Source organism: Neopelma chrysocephalum, unplaced genomic scaffold (assembly GCF_003984885.1).
Source record: "Neopelma chrysocephalum unplaced genomic scaffold, ASM398488v2 Primary Assembly neopelma1_24, whole genome shotgun sequence".
In the NCBI taxonomy this organism is placed as follows: Eukaryota; Metazoa; Chordata; class Aves; order Passeriformes; family Pipridae; genus Neopelma; species Neopelma chrysocephalum.
The window spans coordinates 48,774,103-48,794,703 of NW_020897693.1; the positions used below are offsets into that span (position 1 = coordinate 48,774,103).

At 41.2% G+C, this 20,601-nt stretch overlaps 1 protein-coding gene across 3 annotated transcripts; it reads left to right on the forward strand.

Moving 5' to 3' along the window:
• The first annotated feature begins 558 nt into the window (after positions 1-558).
• CUNH14orf180 (chromosome unknown C14orf180 homolog) lies at positions 559-19,968 on the forward strand. 3 transcript variants are annotated; one of them, XM_027674088.1, is made up of 6 exons: positions 559-685; positions 8,674-8,774; positions 9,566-9,674; positions 13,397-13,520; positions 15,336-15,362; positions 18,115-19,968. In XM_027674088.1, the coding sequence occupies exons 3-6, from the start codon at positions 9,657-9,659 to the stop codon at positions 18,315-18,317; spliced, it is 372 nt and encodes a 123-aa protein (XP_027529889.1). In that variant the 5' UTR covers positions 559-685; positions 8,674-8,774; positions 9,566-9,656; the 3' UTR covers positions 18,318-19,968. The 3 variants fall into 3 exon arrangements, with proteins under 3 accessions (XP_027529889.1, XP_027529890.1, XP_027529891.1); XM_027674089.1 differs by having other exon boundaries at positions 565-685; positions 18,118-19,968; XM_027674090.1 differs by lacking the exons at positions 559-685; positions 8,674-8,774; positions 9,566-9,674 and adding an exon at positions 10,961-11,062.
• The last annotated feature ends 633 nt before the right edge of the window (positions 19,969-20,601 follow it).

The window sequence follows — 20,601 nt, forward strand, 5'->3', positions numbered from 1 at the left end:
AGTGGATGCAACTTCATAGCAATCCCCTCTGCATGGTCACCATGGCTATTTGTGCTTTGTTCCACTCTATTTACAAATTATTAAACATATTGACCACAGCTTTGTGTTTTGAAATCAAGAAGGCAAAGAATCCATTTTTATTATTTTATTAACCTTTTTTATTTAACCTGGTAATAGAACTACTCAACTGTGTGGTGGTAAAATCTCAATTAAAATTTGCCTTAGCTCCAGGAGCCACACAGGCAAATGCTCCACCAGTTATCGAAGCTGGTTTCCCGGTAAAAGCTGTGCTCTGTTATCAGATTCTGTTATGCAGTACATACATCCCTGCTTTCCAGCCAGCAGCACATTTCAGGAGGTGGTTTGAAAGCTTTCAGGCTCTCCCAATGATTGCTTCACTTTTCTTTCACAGCAATTACAGTCTCTTCATTTAATTTCAATGGAAACTTTAGCGATTTAGACCTTGCCCATGTAGCTGAATGCTCATCTCTGGATCTTATTTCCAGTCCTCAGGAGGACTGGTTTTGATGACCTAGTCTGATTACAGCATCTTTGACAGCTTTAAAGGAATTTGCTCTGGGGAAGGAGACAGCTGCTGCTCTGATGAAGGATTTTTCTGAGCAGGCCTCCCAAGCTAGATATGTCAGCGTGAGATGCTGCCTACGTTTTTCATTGTGACCAACAGGTACGTCTAAAAAAAGGTGTGTTGTTGCCTGCATAGGCCAGTGTGCAGAAAGCCTCTGTCGTTAAACTGCCTAACCTGTTTCTCTCAAAATGTGGCAGCTTCTTGGCTTCTTTTCCCGTATGTTGTGTATTCAGTCTCTCTGAAAACTGTGGGCCAAATCTTTTTTCTGGTGTAAAGTGGCATTGATCCTTCAGTTTATAGACTTCAGGTCAGGAACAGTCTCTTTACCAGTATCTACAGTTCTTGTACAGCTCTGGTCTTAAACAAGACTTATGAATATGAGCACATTATTTATGAACTATAGTAACCCTTATTAGAAGCTGCAATAAAATTTCTTAGCAGACTTTTTAGAATTGAATCAGTATAAAAGCAATATGATAACCTGTTTCCCTAGAGCCTGCTTTTCATGAATGTTGAAAGCAAGATAGACAACATTTAAGTTCCCAAACAACCCTCTTTACCTCCAGAAATCAGGTCTGATCTGCTTAACACAGTGTGGATTAGGAAAGCTCTATGTTCCTTTCCTGACATTCCTAGACTGGGAATTTAACTCCATTTTGCTCAGATAAGGCACCTAGAGTGAATGGGTCATTCAGACAGGAATATTTTGCAATAAAAGGTTTTAACAAGTATCTGAATTTACAAAGTTCTTTATTTTCATCCTGGAGCAGCTACTTTGTTTTTTGGAGAGCAAATAAAGCAAAGATTTTAGAAAGGAGGGCCAGAACTACCACTGCACGTACTCTTGGGCAGAGTCAAGATTTGGGAGAACTAATCCCCAAGACATCTTCTGCCTTGGTTTTGTAAAATGGGTAAGCAGTAGCTTGGAGGTCTGAGAGGTTTTTGGTGCACTGGAGTGATACACTGAACTGACAAGTAAAGGTGAAAACTACTGGTGCCACCTGCTCCAAATTCTCCAAATTCCTCCTTTGAATTGTTTATTTATGTTTCACATCCCCAGAGGAAAAAAAAAAGAAAAAAAAAAAAAGAAAAAAAAAGAGGGAAGTGGTGCCATTTTTCTGCCTTGCAGTTATTTGATTTGTATTTGGCAAAGACAAAGGAGCTGAAGGTGTCCTTTCTGAAATAGCAATGGGAAGCACAGAACAGAGAGTGTATTGTGGCCATGCAAACCCTCAGCTTTGATTAGCGTAGCACTTCTTGGTGTAACACTGTGTAACACTGATGCTGGCTCACACGAGATCCTCCTGAAAGACACGACAGAGTGGTGACTCCAGGATTCACCTTCCTATGGGTTAAGTTTAAAGAACTCGGCTCCACTTGTAGTCTCAGATGTGCTTTTTGTGCATGCTTTACAAGGAACACGTTTTGCATCCAAGGAAAATTTGCAGGTTTCAAGAAAGCGTGTCTTTCTTGATATACCCACCCATCCGAAACAGGAGAGGCACCCAACACCTGGATCACTCATCAGTCTGGTAGCAGGCTGCAGACAGGTCTTCAGCATTTGCTGCCACCATGACAAATGACAGGCAAAGCCACCCAGCACAACCTGAGGCTGGAGGAACAGGTGAGGAGTAGGCTCGCTACTGGGCTTAGAAATGGGAACCAAGTGCTGTGTAGAGGTGGCTGAATATGAGGAAAATTCGTGTAAAGAGAAGGTAGTGTGAAGTAGACAGATACTTTCTTCACTCGTGCTTTAAGCAGAGTATATTACTCAGTAGATTATTCCAAGTATATTATTCAGAAGTGTCAGTGCATTAGGAGTGCCAGAAATGCTAGAAATTCACCACTTCTAATAAGCTAATGATAGCAGTCCAGGCAGTGAGAATGTGACAGTGAAATTACTTGTCCTTTTGGCAGAAGCCAGTAGAGCCATAGCTCAAGACAGCAGAGTGCCAACCTTGCAGTCAGATTTTGTCCCTCACGATAATGTTACTTTAAAGAGAGAAAAATAAAACTTATTGCTTTGGTCACAAGAAACTTGATATCTGTGTTTTGGGATCAACAATACTTTGTCCTGGTCTTTGTGCTTCCTATTGCTTTACTTAACAAAAGAAAAATGCCATTACACCTGGACTAACAAATTTCCATTTGATTCAATATTCTGTCAGGGCTATAAGGAGAAAGGCAGCTCAGTCAAGGTGCAGAGATAAGTTTTGCTCACTTAGTGGAGATCCATCAGTCCCATAGATGTGAGTGGCAGAGGTGAAATCCTGCCTGGGTTCCACATTTAGAGCTCTTCATTAGAGTCAGTGGCATCCCTGACTGTGGAGTGGGGAACAACCAGGTATCCTATTACCTTTTTTTAGAAATGCTGCACAAAAAAAGACTTGTAAAGAAAATATGACAGTCAAACAGAAGGCAACTTATCTGTAAAGCAGTCTTATATCATCCCTTGCTAATAACCTTTTGATTTGGACTGTCAAATATACCATCAAAGAAGTTGACATTATTTCCCAGCTTTGGCATATCCATGCATCAAATGACAAAGGCTGCCAGAAGCAGGAGTGTCAGTAAAAGGTGACACTCGGCAGCCTCAGAGGTGTCACAGAGGCAGGAGGGAACTTCTGGGGAGGAGCAATGGTGGCATCATCTTTCCATCATCTTCATTTTAGAGCTGGAAAGAGCCTCTTGGCCCAGTATGCTCCATAAAGGTTCTAATATTTTCTCAGCTTTCCAATACACAGGGAGAAATGCTAACACAAGTTAGGAAGTATAAGAACACCCCAATCTCAATACTTCTCCAAGAAATGCTTGCTAGAATGGGTATAATGCACAAAAGAGAGAATATAAGACATGAAACTAGCTCTCTGTACCCAAAAGTTTTGCCTCTGCCAGGGAACAGTCATGTAGTCAGAATCACATAATAGACATTATTAATTCAGCATCTCCCCAGCTGTCCCATGAAGCTTTATTCCTTGCCTTTGCATTTGTCTGGCTTTAAAAGAAAAGGCAATATAATTTCCATTGTTTCACTGAAGAAACTGATTGAAAAGCTCATACATTTGAGATGATGAAAAATATGCTGATGAAAATGCTCCACATTGGAAAGAAATGCATTTTTTGAAGCAGAGTTGATTCTGACCAACTTATTAATTTAAGCTGAGAGGTTTCCTGGTCCCGGACCAAATTTCTGATAAGAATGAAGAAGAGAATGGAGGAGAAAGAGGGAGAACTGAGCTGTTATAAGGCAGCTAATAACAAGCTGTATCCTAGGGGCATTGCATTTGAAGGATCTGATTCAAACCTGCCAGGGATCAAAGCTGGAGCCTGGTTTCCCACTCTACTCTAAAAGCACATCCTGCTCTCGGATACCCCATTGTAAGACACAAATTGTCTTAGTGTGAGTAGGACCCTCCAACTCTGCTGCAGAAATGCCAAAGGATGCTCTGCTTTGGAATGAAAGTACAACTTAAATTTTCAGCTTGCCTGTGCAAAACATAACTGGCTTTCAGCCTGACTTATCTGTATAGTCTGATGCCCACTAGTGTTCTTTGATGTTCTGTCTGAATTTACCCTTGCTTATTTTCCTTGCCTCAGTTTAAATTCAGATGGAATTGAATATAGGCTCCAGAAGCACTCAGCCAGTTTTGGAAATTGTACCAATTAATAATAATAATAACTGACTTGTTTTACTCTGAAATCACCAGTCTCCAGGGCTTGGGAAGGTGGAGGAGAGAGACTTACATGCTAATTACAAAAACAAATATCATCATTAAAAGACTTAATGTTAATGTAAAGTGGCTGCCAATGACAGAGGGATTTGCCACTTGCTTTTCAGAATCTTTATCATCCAATATCACCATGCAAACTCTTTCCAATTAATGAATTTTTTTACTCATTTGGGATTTTCTTACACTTCAATCTGCTATTTTCTCCATTTTTCTGTTCTTCTTTCATGTCATTAATCTAATCTAATCCCCTTCCAAGGTGACACTGCAAATGGAGCTCAAGAGCATTCACATCAATGCCTTCAAATCATCTTATGTAGCAGTGCCTGTGTCTAGGTGCTTTGCGATTCCCTTGACTTCTTCCCTTCCCATTGCTGTCAGTCCCACTTGCTGCCCTTCTCAGGGCCAGTTTGGCATTAATGGCTGCCAGGTTTCTAAAATCCTTTAAGGACAGACAGTGGCTCCACTCAATTGGAGTCTTTTGACATCTGGGATTTAGACAAAACCACTAATCCCCTTTTGAGGCTATATCCTGCAGTCATCCTAGCTGGATTTCTCCTCAGACCAAAGTTCACCCAGGAAAATGGACAGAAAACCCCAATCAACACAACAGTAAACACCAAGTGATTACTGCTAAAATGGAACTCCTGAAGATAATTCCACTTTTGCTGTTTCTAAAGGGGTTTCTTTACTTGCCTTTTCTCTGTTATGCCAGCTCAGATGTCTGCCTCCTGGCAGTGGGTTCCTCCTTCTCATTCATCTCATGGCTGATGGCAGCCCTGCCATCAGTAGCAGCCCAAATGCTTTAGGCAGAGGTTCCAGTTCCACTCCTTTTTGTTCCTAAAATATAATAAGTGTGTGACAAAACCTAACTCAGAATGACCTCGCTCACTGCAGCCCTGTACATCTCCCACATTCCACACCAACAGGACTGGCTGATTTGGACTCAGTGAGCCAACAGCAGATATTAGCATTTGGTTACTTGGTAACTCTTATTTGATCAATACATGCTTTACATTTAAGATCCCAGTGACAGGATGATCAGAACAAATTAGAAAACCTCAAGTGGAATAAACTATGGCTATGGGACATTTCTAAAATAAAAATGCATGTTGAATCACAAATAATAGCTTGGCTGCAATCTCAGGAGTCTAATTATGAAATGGATGTGGAATCATTCTGTAATTATTTAGAAAGTTCATTTCAGCAGCCAAAAATTCTCTCTATGTTTACTATATATCATCACAAGTCCTCTGTGGTTATTTAAAACATCTATCCGGAAAGACACATGAGTAAGAGAGGCAATTTTAAGAAATGGAGACAGATCTATGCCTTTTGTAAGTCGATGGATTCATGCCAGGGATGAATGGAGACCAGGTTCCTAACAGAGTTAAATCATTTCCAGTCAATCCAAATAGAGCAGAGATTGCTGTGCCCTGCAGCGGGGATGTTCTCACCATATTGGAAAACCCTACAACTCCTCTGCTCAGTGCTTGTATCTTTGCCTCAGAAAAGAGCCCAGTTCAAAACCAGTACAAACCTGTGCACACTGTGGATTTGAAACTGGTGCCACAGCTCTAGGAAGACAATTATCACTCTGAAGGCCCTTCTACATGGTCCCTCTGTACTCAGTACTGGTGAGGCCACACCTTGAATCCTGTGTTCAGTTTTGGGCCTTTCACTACAAGAAAGACACTGAGGTGCTGCAGTGTGTCCAGAGAAGGGGAATGGAGCTGGGGAAAGGTCTGGAGCACAAGTCTTATGAGGAGCAGCTGAGGGAGCTGCTCCAGTTTAGACTGTAGAAAATGAGGCTCACTCTCTACAACTACCTGAAAAGATGTAGCCAGGTATTGGCCTCTTCTCCCAAGTAACAAGCAATACAACTAGGTGAGAGGGCCTCAGGTTGCACCAGGGGAGGTTTAGGCTGGATATTAGGAAAAATTTCTTCACAAGAAGGGTTATCAAGCATTGAACCAGACTGCTCAGGGAAGTGGTTGAGTCACTGTCCCTGGAGGTATTTAAAAGATATCTAGATGTGGCACTTGGGGACATGGTTTAGCGGTGGGCCTGGCAGTGCTAGGTTAACAGTTGGACTCAATGACCTTAAAGGTCTTTTCCAACCTGTTATATGGTTCTACATCCATGTATAAAGCCATGGTTCTGCCTTCAGAAATGAGTTCGGTTGTGATGGATCAGATGGCTGCATGTGATAATACCATCTCTAATCTAATTTTTGCAAAGATTAGCAATCCAGACCCACAGTTCCTGGATGAATGGCCCCAGGTCTGCCTACTTGCATCAAAGGGGAACTTACAGATCTGTGTGATCATGACAACTTCCAGCACAGGGTAGTAATATCTAAAGGGCAGAGAGAAGGTCTCACTGGAAGGATAACCTTGTGGGTCCTCCACAAAACACCACAGGGACGGTTGATGCTGCACTTTGTGCTGAACACAACTGCCCTTCCTTGGGGAAAAATGCACCTGGATACACAGATCTCTGGGCATCACAGGAATTAATGGATATACAGAAAAAAAACTGATTGCTTTCAGCCAAGTGTTTTCAGAGCATCTTCCAATCAGTGCTCTGTCTCCATTATGCCTTGTTATTATTTTACCCAACTACACCAAAACTCCCCATTTTGGAGTGACCACCAGACAACAGATTAATCATGGCCCTTCAGAGTGTGGAATAGAAACATGCAGTCCACAGAGCTGAATTTTGTCTTGAGGCTGGGATTTACATAGTGCTTTCTTTATTGGAAGGTTGAGGAGCAGAAATGGTGCCATGCAATACCTCATGAGTATCCCACAACTTTCAGCAGTAAATCTGTTTCTCCAGAGGCAGAAAAAGGAAGAAGACAGCAGCTAATTATACTCTCTGGGGCAATTTGCCTTTTTATTTCCCGATGTGCTCCCTGACTAGTGGAAAATCACTCTTGGCAAATACAAAACTTACCTTGCTTCCAAAAGGAGCATCTCTAAATTATTAATCAAGAGTACACAGGACCACGAAAGGTGGAATATTGAACAAAGGCTCAATTGACACTCTGGAAGTTGAGGAAGATACGGAAGACTCCTCTCTAATTTATTTATTCCTTTTCTGTTCTGTTATCCTGATATGCTGCTTCCAGTTACCACTGCACCCCACACTGTATGGTATTACGTGATTTTGTTTTCAGATTGTTGGAGATAAAGTTACTTCATTATTAATATATATGCACTGTGCATATCCATAAATATTGAATATATACGTGTGTGTAAACCTACTGGAAGTGTTAATAGTCAAGATAAACGAAGTCCATTATTGCAATGAGTGACTATTTCTATGACCCTATTTGCAATAAAACCAGATTCAATGATATGAGAAAATTGCTGGGTTTCAGAATAATTGAACCGGGCCAGACGAATCCTCACAAAGGCATCATTTACAAAGTACTTTGCTTGTCTAAAATATTTATTCCCGTAGAAGGAAATGGAAAAAGAGTTCATATGGTTACACAGCTATCCTACGAGTGTAAAATGTTTTATCATGTTATGTTTATTTCCTAGATATCTTCCACTGGGGTATTGCAGAAAAAATACTGGCTATGCAGTTAATTCCTTTGTGTGGATTGTTCATATTTATTCTCTGGGAAGTCAATCATGTTTTGTTCAGGCTTGTCTTGTTTTTCTGCTGAGCAAACACATAAGCAACCCCTTTCTTGTGAAAACTTATTTGCATATACAATATGCACCATTCAACATTGGTGCTACACAGAAAATTGAAATGTCTTTGCTTTCCCTCCTGTGTACCATGGGAAGTAGTGGAGTTCTTTCTGAAAATGTTCCTGTTGCTCTTTAAGACTGCAGTATATTGTTCATGTTTAAGGACTGCATCAGTAGTTATAGATAATTTTAGTTTGTCATGTATTGAAAGCCTGGATAGATTTTTACTATGGAATGTTCACAGCAAAATGCTTCCAAGCAATCTACAGACAAAGAATTACTCCCAGCAATTATCCACTGAATAAATCTGAATAATGAATACATTCACAAAAGTCACTATCTATTTGTGAACAATTAGCTGAAAGAAATAGAGGTGACACTCGCAAGCTAAATAATTCATTTATGAATTATTTGTCCAGCTTTGCTTCTCGCATATGTTGCGTGAAATAAGATCAAAGTTTAGATGAAAAATTATTTTAAAAAGAAGGGCAATGTTAAAGGAAATTCTTCCAGCTTCCAATGCAGAAATCATCCTACTATCATAACTGTTATTTATTATCAGTAATTTTAGAGGCTAGTGAAGTTATTTTCCTGGAATCTTTTACTTTGTGCATTAAGCTGTGTTTTATTCCTAACATATAACCAATTTTAGGTTGTTAGACTGCAATCAAAAGCAGTTGGTAGGAATGGAGCTGTCCCTGTTATGAGATTTGAACTCCTGGCATCTTTATCCACTGGAACTTGAGTGCCCAGGTAACTACTAATTATTCAAGCATTTACAATCATTACTATCAATATAAATAACACATGTGGAACAAAAGTGAGAATGGGACTATGAAATGATCATTCCCGGCATTTAGATAACAATCTTTAATGAAAACATTTATAAGTTGCCCAATTATTTTTCAATCAAGTGAACAGAAAATTTGTTTATATTTAAGGGAAATCTATAACTGAAAAGACATGGTTTCTGGCATCAAAAATTATAAATGTTGTCTCCATATGTCCATTTCTTGAAAACAACTACTCCCATCAACTATTCTGCCTGGGGTTTTTTGAGAAATTACCAAAAAGTTTTTGACCAATTGCTTAGAAAACTGTGAGACTTTTCTTTTAACAAAACCAGATTCAGTGAAAAAGACAGGAACAAGGTTTTTCATTCAGGTGTAAAAGTTTACTGCCACTCTCTGCAGGAATAAGAGGCTGCACAAGACCTTCTTATGTGCCTTGCTGGGTGACACTAGTAAAAATAAGTGAGACGATTCCCATGGAGAAAGTCAAAGCTAGATGAAGAACAGAATTTTATTTCCTTCTTCCCACCTCCATCAGATTTGCTGGCCAAAGCAGGCAGGTAAATTCCATCTTAGTAGGAATTATCACAATAAGAGGAAGGAGGAACCAGAGAAGAAGCCAGGGACCATGATTTGGTAGGGTTTGTCACCTTTCTGTGTAGGATCTACTACGAACAAAATTTTGAAGAATGTCTTTTCCCTGCCAAAAGCCAGGTTAGATATTCCAAAATAACTTCTGTGAAACATTTTCAGGACACATCAGAGAGGGGATTTTGAGAGCATTTCACAAGCCCTGCAAGCTGTGAGCCGGTTTCAGCATGAGGAAAAGCCCTCCATCACCCCAATGCACAGGAAAGAGAAGGTAAGGTAACTTTTTCCATGTGGCTTTTAGATATGGTACATTCAGTGAAGAGTCCTAGGCCACTCAAATCTATTCTTCTCCATGTTGATACTGATGCCACTGCTGAGAAGGGCAGGGCTTGAAGGACAGCAGACCCATGCAGAGGCTGAGCTGCAGGAGGCCAGCAAGGCTGGAAGGGTCTACTGACCCCACATCAGCCACAGATGCCTCCTCTACTATGCTGGCCCAGTTTTCTCTGGGGGAGGATCCCAACCCATTCCCCAGATTCCTGAAAGAAGGTTAAAACAGTGAAGCCCACAGAGCTTCTGATTCCTACTGTCAACATTTAGCAACCCTTGCTAAACTGGGTAGGTGCAGAACGAGGGCTGGTCTGAGCATGCCCTGGGAGAATCTATCCAACCACCTGGAAAAAAAACAAACACCATAGTATTTTAGACATGCCACAGCAAATAAATAGCTCCAGGAAACAAACAACAAAAAAAGCACAAGCTTGTGCTTGCAGGAACAGTAAAACACCATATTTCAGCAGTCATGGCAGGTATTTCTGACTAAAAATTGTATATTTGATGATGACCAACCTTCAGCATTTGACAAGGGGCTGTTAAAGCCTCTTGAACAGTAAATCACCACTTTTCCTATCAATAATTTTATTATGATATCTGTAGAAATGTAAAATGTTAAAATCCCACTTTATTGCTATAATAATGGATTTAATTTGTAAAACATATAAAGTGAGGCCATAACTATACTGGAGGGATATATATATGTGATGCCACTACATCTATATAATTTCCTGATGTCTTTACCCACATATTTTGAATGGAAGAAGGAATAAAAGCAATTCCACTTGCAAGGTTTTTGAGATTGGGATTGGATTCTGAAAAGGAAATCAACATGATCACAGAAATGTAAAAATTATAATAAAAATCCAGCCTAAATTTCACATTTATGCAAAAAAAAATAAAGAAAAAAGAGAAAAAAACAACGTAGGTGTTTATCTGTGATTTGTTCCATTCAGGGCCTTCCCTGTTGCCAGGAAAGCCCTGTTTTCCAGCTGCACAATCAGTACTATCACTATGTGCTATTTTTGGCTACTGAGTACATTTCATGTAGCGTCATCCTTCCCACACCAACACTGGTATGAAGGGCGGAAACTCTTCTTTCCACTCCTCTGTCATTTGTTGCTGGTCCCATCTGCTCGGTGGCACTGCCTGCTCCATCCTCACTGTGGAGGGATCTCCAGGCGCTTTTCCCTGTTCCTTCTCATTTCCTTGAGCAAGTGGTTTTCCCTCCAAAGCTTCATGTGGGACGCTTCATGGTGGCATCCAGAGTACATGTCCCAGATATGTCCAGTCCCACCTTCTGGTCCTAGTGCAGAGGAGCTGCTGGTAAGTAACCCTTTGATGGGTGATAGAGTCCTTGTGTCCAACTCCTGAAGCTTTTTACAAATGGGCTTTTTTAAGGTCATATAATTTCACAACTATCACTTTGGTAGGTTTCCAGCCCTTGTCAGGATATGTTAATGCCAGGTTTCTGTCTGAGGGGAGAATGCATTATTTCTTCTGACACTCTGTAGCTTTGATTTCCATAAGTTATTAAAGTCTAGTTTATATCGTAAAACTACCTCCTTTTTAAGGTCTCCCTTTGCTACGTGCTACCCAACCAGCTAGTTGTTTAATATTTTTCTCTCCTGACATGGTGTCGCTGTTAAGTATTTGGAAAAGCTCATATGGACAAAAGCTGCACTTGGAGTTATAAATCTTTTCAAATATAAGGTTCAGTTTCCTTGGTAGTGCCACAGGAAGAGCCCACACAGATAAAGCTATAACCACCTCTAACCTGAGCTGGGCTGTGTCTCCCTAAACCTGTTTAATTTTACACAGAATAATCAAATATTCATTATGTGAGTAAATGTGTGTGTGTGTGTGGCTGCAGCAGAGTGATTAGGGTACTCACCTGGTAGATGAGAGACCCTGTTCCCAGTGACCGCTCCAATGAATATTTAAGTATTACATATTAAGTATTCATTGGAGCAAGGATAGGAGCAGACTTCTGCCACCCCCAAGAGAGCACCCAAACACCAGGCTGTAAAGTCATTCTTTCCTTCTTTAGCTCAATGAATATTTAATTATTCAAGGCCAAACAAGACGGCCTTAGTAGCAGAGACTGAGATTCCCTGCTCCCATATGCATACCGTAGCTCTGATGGTGAGGGCTTGTATACAGGAGATGTGGGTTTATATTTCTTGGGACTTGGAAAGAAGTTGAATCCAGGTTTCCCATATCCTGAACGAGGCTTCCAGCTTCTGAGCTGCTGAATGAAAAATACAGAGCTCCAACACACACTGTCCACGATCACGAGACAGAGGTGTTATGACCCCAAGATCAGAGAAAGCATCCTTACCAGTAATAAGGGTGGGTTTATACATCTCTCAGGAGGAGGTAACAAGCTGAAGATGTTCCTCATTCCATGGCAGTTCCAGCTGGCTATGCTATGTGCCTTTCTGAGGTTATTCAGAGAGTGATGCATAAGAAAATGTGCTTATCTTCTTTACTCTGGGGTCTGACACCCCCAGACTGTAGTTAATGGCACCTAATCCTGCTCCTGCAGCCCAAGGAGTGGATGTGTGAAAAGGTGACTTTGGGGAAAGCATCCAAAGAGAAAAGGTAAGGCAAGGGTATTTGAGTCCAAAAAAATACACAAGTAGAGAACTGAGGAGTAGAAAGATTAAAGTAAGAAGAAAAACATGGAGTAAGGAGCAAGCAATCCTTGAGTGGGGAAATAACACACAAGGGGAAAAAAAAGGAGCAGGGACAGTGAGCAGAAGGCACAAACAAATCATCTCAGAAATAATATCCTTTACCTAGCAGAGGAACAGAGGGAGTAGGGAGAAAGGGCTGGAGAAGATGACTTCCATCTTAAAAATTAAAGGCAGAAAATCTCTATCACACACTTGAGTCTTTGAAAAATAGAAAATTTGATGTCTGCTCTCCACTTCCAGAGGATGGTGGAGATTCACTTTAGATTCACTTTGGGGAGTTGATTCACTCTGGATTCACTTTGGGGAGTTGACTGTGGGAGCATTCCTACACAGAAGAGTGACTTATTACTGTTAGTGCAGTTCTGTTTCTTGTAATTTCAAAGAATTCACAGCATTACGATTCTCTTGTTAAAAACTGTGGCTTACAAGCAAAAACCAGAGCAACAACATAAATGCGATATCAAAGTGCAAATAAATTACCTTTTTGTACCCATCGGGATTGTGTCCAAACCCAACTCTGCTGCATAGTCCCAGTTGTTGAAATGGCAGCACTGCATTCCAAATGGAATTGCTTAGCTCAGAACATTTCAAAGGTTCTCCAAATGATATGGTTCATGTATTTCATATCACATTTTTGTCCATCTACCCCAAGGCTGTTGAGCAGCCACCTTCAGCAACTGTTCGCTGCAATTTAGAGAAATGCTTTCTGAACACTTTACTGTCCATTACTTTAACTAACCTTTTCCCTGAGAATACAGTTTTAGAGTACTGAATGTCTACGACAATGAAGGAATACCCCTATTGTCTTGCCATAAATAACACAGTGGTCTGACTATAAATGTCCAAGCAGATGTGTTACATACCCATAGCCACAACATAGCCACAGAAGCTCAGAACTTCACCCAGGCACATTAACCCTGTTTCAATGACCATGTGTTTTGTGTTTTGATCAACTCTTTAGGCAGATGACAGTAGCTGTCCTCCTTCAATACTGAGGAAAAGGCAACCTGTGGACCAAGCTGTGGGGGAAAAGCGGAAAGTAGAGAGGAGGGTTCGATTTCGTGAGCCAGAAGTCATTGAACACGGTATGCTCAAGCTGTTAAGCCTTTTGGCATGACCTTTCTAGCTTTTAACATCCACCCTGTCTGTCCACATCAACTTCCTCCTCTGATAATGTTATTTGTGATTTTCAGCTCTGCATGGAGCAGAGGATGTACAATTTTTGCTCTGTGCTCTGCAGAATTGTATCTGATTGATTTGCCTGCCTGCACTGGGAGGAGACAGGCTCCTGCACCCTCAGCTGTTCTCACAGTGACCTCCTGAGTCAACCCCCACAGGGATCATTGTAGACCATGGGTTTGGCTGACCTCCAGGGCTACCCCAGAACAATGTATCGACTCATAAAAAGGATCTCAGACAAATTTTAAACATGTTTATGTCATTCTGGGTACCTAGGATGTAACGGGAAGGCGGGAGCCAGCCCTTTCATGGTTCTGAGCAGCATGCATGCCACAGAATACAATAGCAGAGGTCTAAGCCTAGCAGCCAGGATGTAATAATTTCTGCCAATGAAGGCACCCAAGGAATGATACAGCCAACAAAACCTCTGGTCATTTCAGTCATGAGCCAAAATAGCAGCTTACAGATAGGTCAGCTGGGAGTGACCATAAGCAGAGGTCTGGCACAATGATCCAATTTGCACTTCTGCATGTGCTATATGCAATACCCAATAAGAATTATTCTTGTTTCATTCTGACTCTGCCCAATTTGACCCAAGTAAGAAAATTGTATTTATTGGTAGAGAACTAAAATTGTATGGGTTTGATACATCAGTCAGTAAAAACACAGGTGACAGAATGGTAACATTTATATGCCAGCCACCTGTTTGGACTGCTACAACTTCTGAAAACAAGGCTCGGCATCTGCTGATGTGTCTGTAAACAGAACTCTCATTTGTTTGGCAACACATTGTTTGGGATGCCTCCTGACGCAGGAGGGGAAAGCTATTTCTTGATAAGGTTGTTGCCATGGCCTGGGCTTCCCCATCAAAACTGAACTCCTGGAAACACTCAGTGAGTCACCCCTAAATTCGCCCAAGGTCATCTGACTGCTCAAGAGGATTTTAATGGGAGTTAATAACTCTCTCAGCTCTCTGCCAGGGTCCCTGCCCCACATCAGTGCTGGTAATCCTGCAGTCAGTCCAGCCCAGGGGGACCAGGTTGGTCTCCCAATGGCTCTGATTTCAGCACAGCCATGCTGGAACTCCAGGGAGCTGCAAGGATGGAGAAGACTCTGACTCATTTCCATGAAGACATGAGAAACACTCAAACGCATAATTAGTATTCTGTGATTTAAATTATTTACTGTTTGTCCACACATTATTAACATTAAGGCTGGTACAATGAAGGTTTCTGGCACCAGTGAAAATTTTCCATTCTATGGACTTTTTATCCTGGATTGTGTCTGGGCCCCAGCTGCCAAGCAGAGGGATTTCCAGGATATTGTTAGATGAAAGTAATCTGAGAGTGGGCCTTGCCTACTTAACTTTCATTCTTCTCTCAGTCTGCTGGTCTATCTCCTTTCCTTTCTAAAAATTATTTGGAATAGGCAGATTTTCTTTGCAGGAGCTGATTACTGACTGCCCTGCAACAGCAGCAAACTCTGCCTCTGAACTCTTCCATACAATAATTTTTCCTCACTTTCCTGAAGTGCACCTGCATCTGCATGTTTGCATGGAGTGGATAGATCCTCATCCAGAGCCAAAAGTGTTGTAAGAGGAGGCTCAGCATCTATAAAGTGACAGCCAATTTCAGAGACACCACTTGGTGCTTGCTTTTATGTTCACCTGCTGCCAAGAGACCTTTCCAGGCGTGTAAGAACATTTTCATTCTGTTTTCTAGCCATTTCCTGCTGTGACTACGTAGTGGGTAAGTTGAATTTTCACATTATAACTGTGAGCCATCCATAGCATTAACCTGAGTTTGCTTTTGTGGCTGCTGGGATGCACTGTGCAAATACACCCTCCGTGTACACAGCATTTCGTGCTGTCAGTGGTTGTTGCTTTTTCTTCTCAGCATAAGCAGCACAAGGTGCTGATGAGGTCTGGTGCAATTTTAAACAAGATGTCTAGTGAGACAAATAGTGGAAACAAAAATGAAATCCCTGAAGCTATTTTTAATTTAAATATAATTAATATATTTTATGGCAATAGAATAGGTACAGGTTTTTCACTAAGATATGCAAGGAAAGCACCCCAAGCGAAACAATAGTTCTCCCTGCTGAGTTTTGTGTGTGGGGAAGAGACAATTCATTTATATGCTGGCAGCAGGGTAGAAATAATAAAAATAATGTGGTTTTTCTTTTTTTTTTTTTTTGTTCGAGGCCAGGCAGCCTGACAGACCCTGAAGCAAATGTGTGTATCTGGATTTCTTATGATGGTGATAATTTCTACAGGCCCTGGCCAAAATCCAGCCCCTGCTATATGCAATGCAGTGAGGGGAGAGGGGTACATATATATACATGTATATATACACACACAGACCTATAGTGTTGGGAAGCCAAAAAGCCTCCCAGACAGATGTCCCCATATCCCCTAGCTATTACTGTTGTCTGGGAAAAGGGTTTGTGTGCTCATGACAGTGGAAGCATCAGCTAAGGCAGTTATTGGGCTAGAAAGAAGGTGCTATAGGCAGGAGAGAGACAGGTGGAAAAGCAAAGATCAAATATTCTTCAGGGGAGAGTGGAACTGTGTGTCCAAGGCAGAAACTGAAACAAAACTTCCTGTGTCTGGGTCCAGTGCTTTTCTCAGATGAGACTGGGCACGCGCCTGTGGCTGTGCGTGCTCTTCCAACAAGCAATTTAACTAACAAATTTAAGCATTAAATTTCTACTTGTAATCTAGAAAAACAAACTTAAATTTCAACACATAACTGTAGTGATGTGCTGAAGCTGTTGTGAGCATAGCTTATCTCTATTCTGTGAGTGGAATTATTTTTGCACATTACTTTTTTTTCTGTTCATGGACTGGATATATATCCTAATTTTGCGGATTGGAAAACTCAAGTTTGCATTTGAGGTCACCCAGAAATAACTTTTGCAAGGTTGAAAAAGGTTATAAGAAATTCATAGACAAGGGCTGATGTGAAAAGCTGCTCAGCTTTCACAGAAAGGTTTCACTGCTCCCACATGTGCTCGTCAGCCAAGTCCCTCACTGTGAAAGGCAGGTGGGCACCCAGTGGACAACTGTAGCCTGTGGTGTGAGAAATCACACAAGGGAAATACCAACTTCCAGCTCACAAATCTCTGCAAATGCAGAAAGTGGTGAGCAATTCCCTGGCTAAACACCTTCATATCAACCATTCATAGAATAATGCCAAATAAACAAATTCATAAAAACAGAATTCTGCTCATGGATAATTTGCAAACAGAAAGAAGGGCTAAATTCAAGTGAATAAATTATTTGCTGCAAATAATTCACTCAGATTTTAATGGGACATTGATTTGGTTTCTGGTTAGCTGTAAAATGACTGCCTATTAACATTTTACCTTTTCCCCATGCACTTTTTGATACATTATTATGTGTTTCCTGCTTGGTTTTATGACTTTTACCTTCCTCTCTGTACATCTGTATGACAGTTTAATTGACTGGTGTGTATTCCAGGGCTCGGAGTAGAAGCTAATTTAAATATGTTACAGCTAATGTTGGCCCTTTACCCATAATAATACACTCCACATTTTTATCTCCTTATTGATTATGTGCATATGGCAGGAAAATAGCTGCACACTATGGGTTTTATTCAGGCGTGAATTTGGCTTTGTACTGCGTGTTTAATACTCTAAGTGCTTTATAAAATAGTACAGACTGTGCAATGGCCATGAAGTCAAACAGAGCAGCCAGATCTGAATCAAACTGGATCCCTGAGGCACACGGATGGATAAACACGTGCAAGGATTGGGGCACAGATGTCAGCAAGCTAAATGTAGCCCTCTGATTTCCACATGTGTGCTGTGCCTGACCCAGGGTGCTTTAAGCCATCTTGAACTCTGTTTTGAAGGCAAGAAAAATGTTTACAGGTTGTTCCTGCCTTAGAGCAAGTGCAGAGGATGTTCCAGTGTAATTAGCACACGTAGCACTTAGAGAGTGGTTAAAACTGCCAGAGCTTTCTAAACATTTTCTAACCCCTTGGTTAATGGAGCCACGTTTCAGTTCTTACCATAATTAGCAGGAGTCCCAAACAAGCTGAGTTACCACGGAAAAGGATGGAAATCTACATCTTGCCTCTTTTATGGAGCATTTGTGATCATTAAATATTGGATGAAGTAGCTTCATATTCTCCTAGTATTCAACTTAACACTTAGTGTAAAAGTATAAAAACTAATTGCTGGAGGGCTACTTGAGATCACACATTAACTATGGTAATCCTGTTCCTATTGTATGTAATTAAACCTTTTAAGTGCTCCATTAGATGATATATTTTATACTCACTACCCTCTATCAGGAGGTGTGACTCACCATTGCTTAACTGATGTGTATGGAAGTATTCACAACCAGAGCCCTGTGCACCCTGCTGTTCCCAGAAAACTGGTACAAATGCATCAGCAGGGGACCAAATTTGGGAAGTGTTTAAGATGACACTAAAATAATGCTGCTTTCTTTTTTTTCTCCTCATCACCATTCAGTAGATGACAGGTCATCATCTGGATTGCCTGTGCTCCTGTGGCTCTCATTTTGTGCAGTGCTGATCCTTGCTGTGAGTCTCTGCTACACCAGCATGAAGCAAGATGTCAAAGTCCTGGAGGAATTTCAATCCCGACTTGTTATCTTCTTTCTTCATATAAGACACGTTGCTCAGAGATGTTGGACTTGGTTTGTGAAGCAGTAGCAATGTCCTTCAGCCTGACACTGTTAAGCATCATGAGTCAGTGCAAAGCTCCCAGTTTACTCCAGCCACATGCAAGGAACACATGATCATCCACCTCAAAGAGCAAGAAAATCACCCCTGTTGTGCATCATCCAGCAGCCACTTCTCCTTTTTTCTTCTTTCTTTGTTTTTCCACATCAATGAACAGTCATTACTAGTGCCTTGAGTTCTCACCAAACTCATGCTCCATCACCCTGAACAGCAAACAAGTATCTCAGTTTTGTCCCCCATATTTTATGAACTGCTGGTATGAGGAGCAAAAGTAGAGAGAGAAACAGATTGATCTGTGCAGGCAGCAGCAAGCTCTGAAGAAAAGTCTCCTGAGTCTCAGGTCAAGGCTTTATATATCAAACCACCTTTCTCCTTAAGTCTCCTAAGAGCTATCCTGCAAAAGTTAAAATAAAGCAGAACTATTGCACCAACACTTCTCTGGTGGCCAAAGGCTTGACAAGTTGCTATATTTATACACCTGAAATGTTTATTAGTAAAATCCCAGCAAATGGCTTTCTCGTTTCCCTTCACGCATTTTTTTTTTACTCCATGGGCAAAAGCTGTTTCTTACTGATTCACTTAACTCCCAGGAGTGAAAAACAACACAAAAACTCATTTAAACAGAAAATAGTTTATTTGCCTAACATAAAAAATAGCAGCATTGAAACTCAGGTTAATCATCAGATCGGTAGTTTAATCCTCTGGGTTTGATTCAGTCCATAAACTCTACGAGCTGACTTAAAAGATTTATGATAATGCTTGTATTCAGCCAGAGCTTATGCTTTTTATGCCTTGGTATTTAGGGCCTTATATCACAGCAATATGGACTGGCTATGAAGGAGTGGGAGGCCAAGTCCCTTTACCCCTCCATTGCCCCCCATACTATGCAGGTCTCTGAAGAGAATCCTATTAATGGAGATCATGTGAAATGGTGCTCTGGGTATCTGAGAGGAGAGCAAATTAGTGCAAGCTTGTGAGCTTCAAAGAATCAGCACAAACAGCTTTTTAGGCCTTAGATTCTTCACAAGTAGAACCTGATACATGCTTGGAGTTATTTGGTATGATAAAATTGACATCAGAACCTGTAAAAGCTGAAGAAAAGGAAGCAGGAAAAAAAGGGGGAAAGAAAACACTGCAGAGAAGATTAAGTGATGCCTGCAAGACCTTGGCTGGAATTCCCCTGCCATGACAACCACCAAAAAGAAAAAAATGGTGCTTTATTTTTAATAGAATTTTTTGAGGGCCATGCCTCTGCCCCAGCAATCTTCTCCCAAGAAGCCCAAGGACTTTAACCAGGAGATGATAAACAGAAACACAATATGCAGCCTTCTCTCAAGAGGAGAGTAGACAGCAACTTGATTGAGAACAAGTCAAAAAAATTGCAGCCCAAGAGAGAAAGAAGTGATTTCAGTGGCTGTTCTCATGCTCCTCCTAAACTGTCAAAGCCACAGCCATTGCATTTGACACGTGCCGGTGTGGGAAGCAGAGGTTGCTGCAGGAGTATTTGGCTCAGGGGCTCTGTGTGCAAACCACTCAGGTACCCCAGCTCAGAGGGTAAGTTTCACCACTGCTTCCCTCCCCTCTCCACTGTCTCAGCCCCGCTCTTTAGGTAATAAAAAAGAAAGGTTTTAAACTTGTGTGCTGGGGAATCTCTGATGGAAAGGTTTAGATTGGTACCTGCACAGGGCAAGGGAGTCATTGCAACTTCTGTTTGCATCTTTTAATGTTTATGATCTTTTTCATGTTCACATTGAAACTCTTTGGCAAACCAATGGTGTTCCTTTTTGGCTCTGGACTGACACATCCTCCCAGCATGTAGCAATTAGGCCCTTCCAAACAGGAGCCTGTTTGAAGGGACAGTTCCCTCACTTCAAGTCATGGCACATTGCAGCAAAAATGCAAAGGTTGAGCTGACAAGAACAAGAGCAGTAGAGTGAACCCTTCCAGTATGTTAGCAACCTGGTTTCAGGAACTTTAAAAAAGCTGATGGTTAAGGTAAAACAGGAACTCCTCTTAGCACTGTGAGGAAAAATGTGGAGGTGATGTGAAGATCATATCTGTGCCCACCTTCCTGCACAGCTCCCCAGGAGATGGACATAGGACCACCTTTCCACTGGATCTGCTTTAAATGGAAAATATCCATGTTCCTCTTGCTGGGGCCCAATTTTATCAGTGTAAGTGACAATAGATATCACATCTGGGCTGTCAGGGACATTAAGCAGAGGAATGTCTATCCTTGGCTTTTACATCAGTT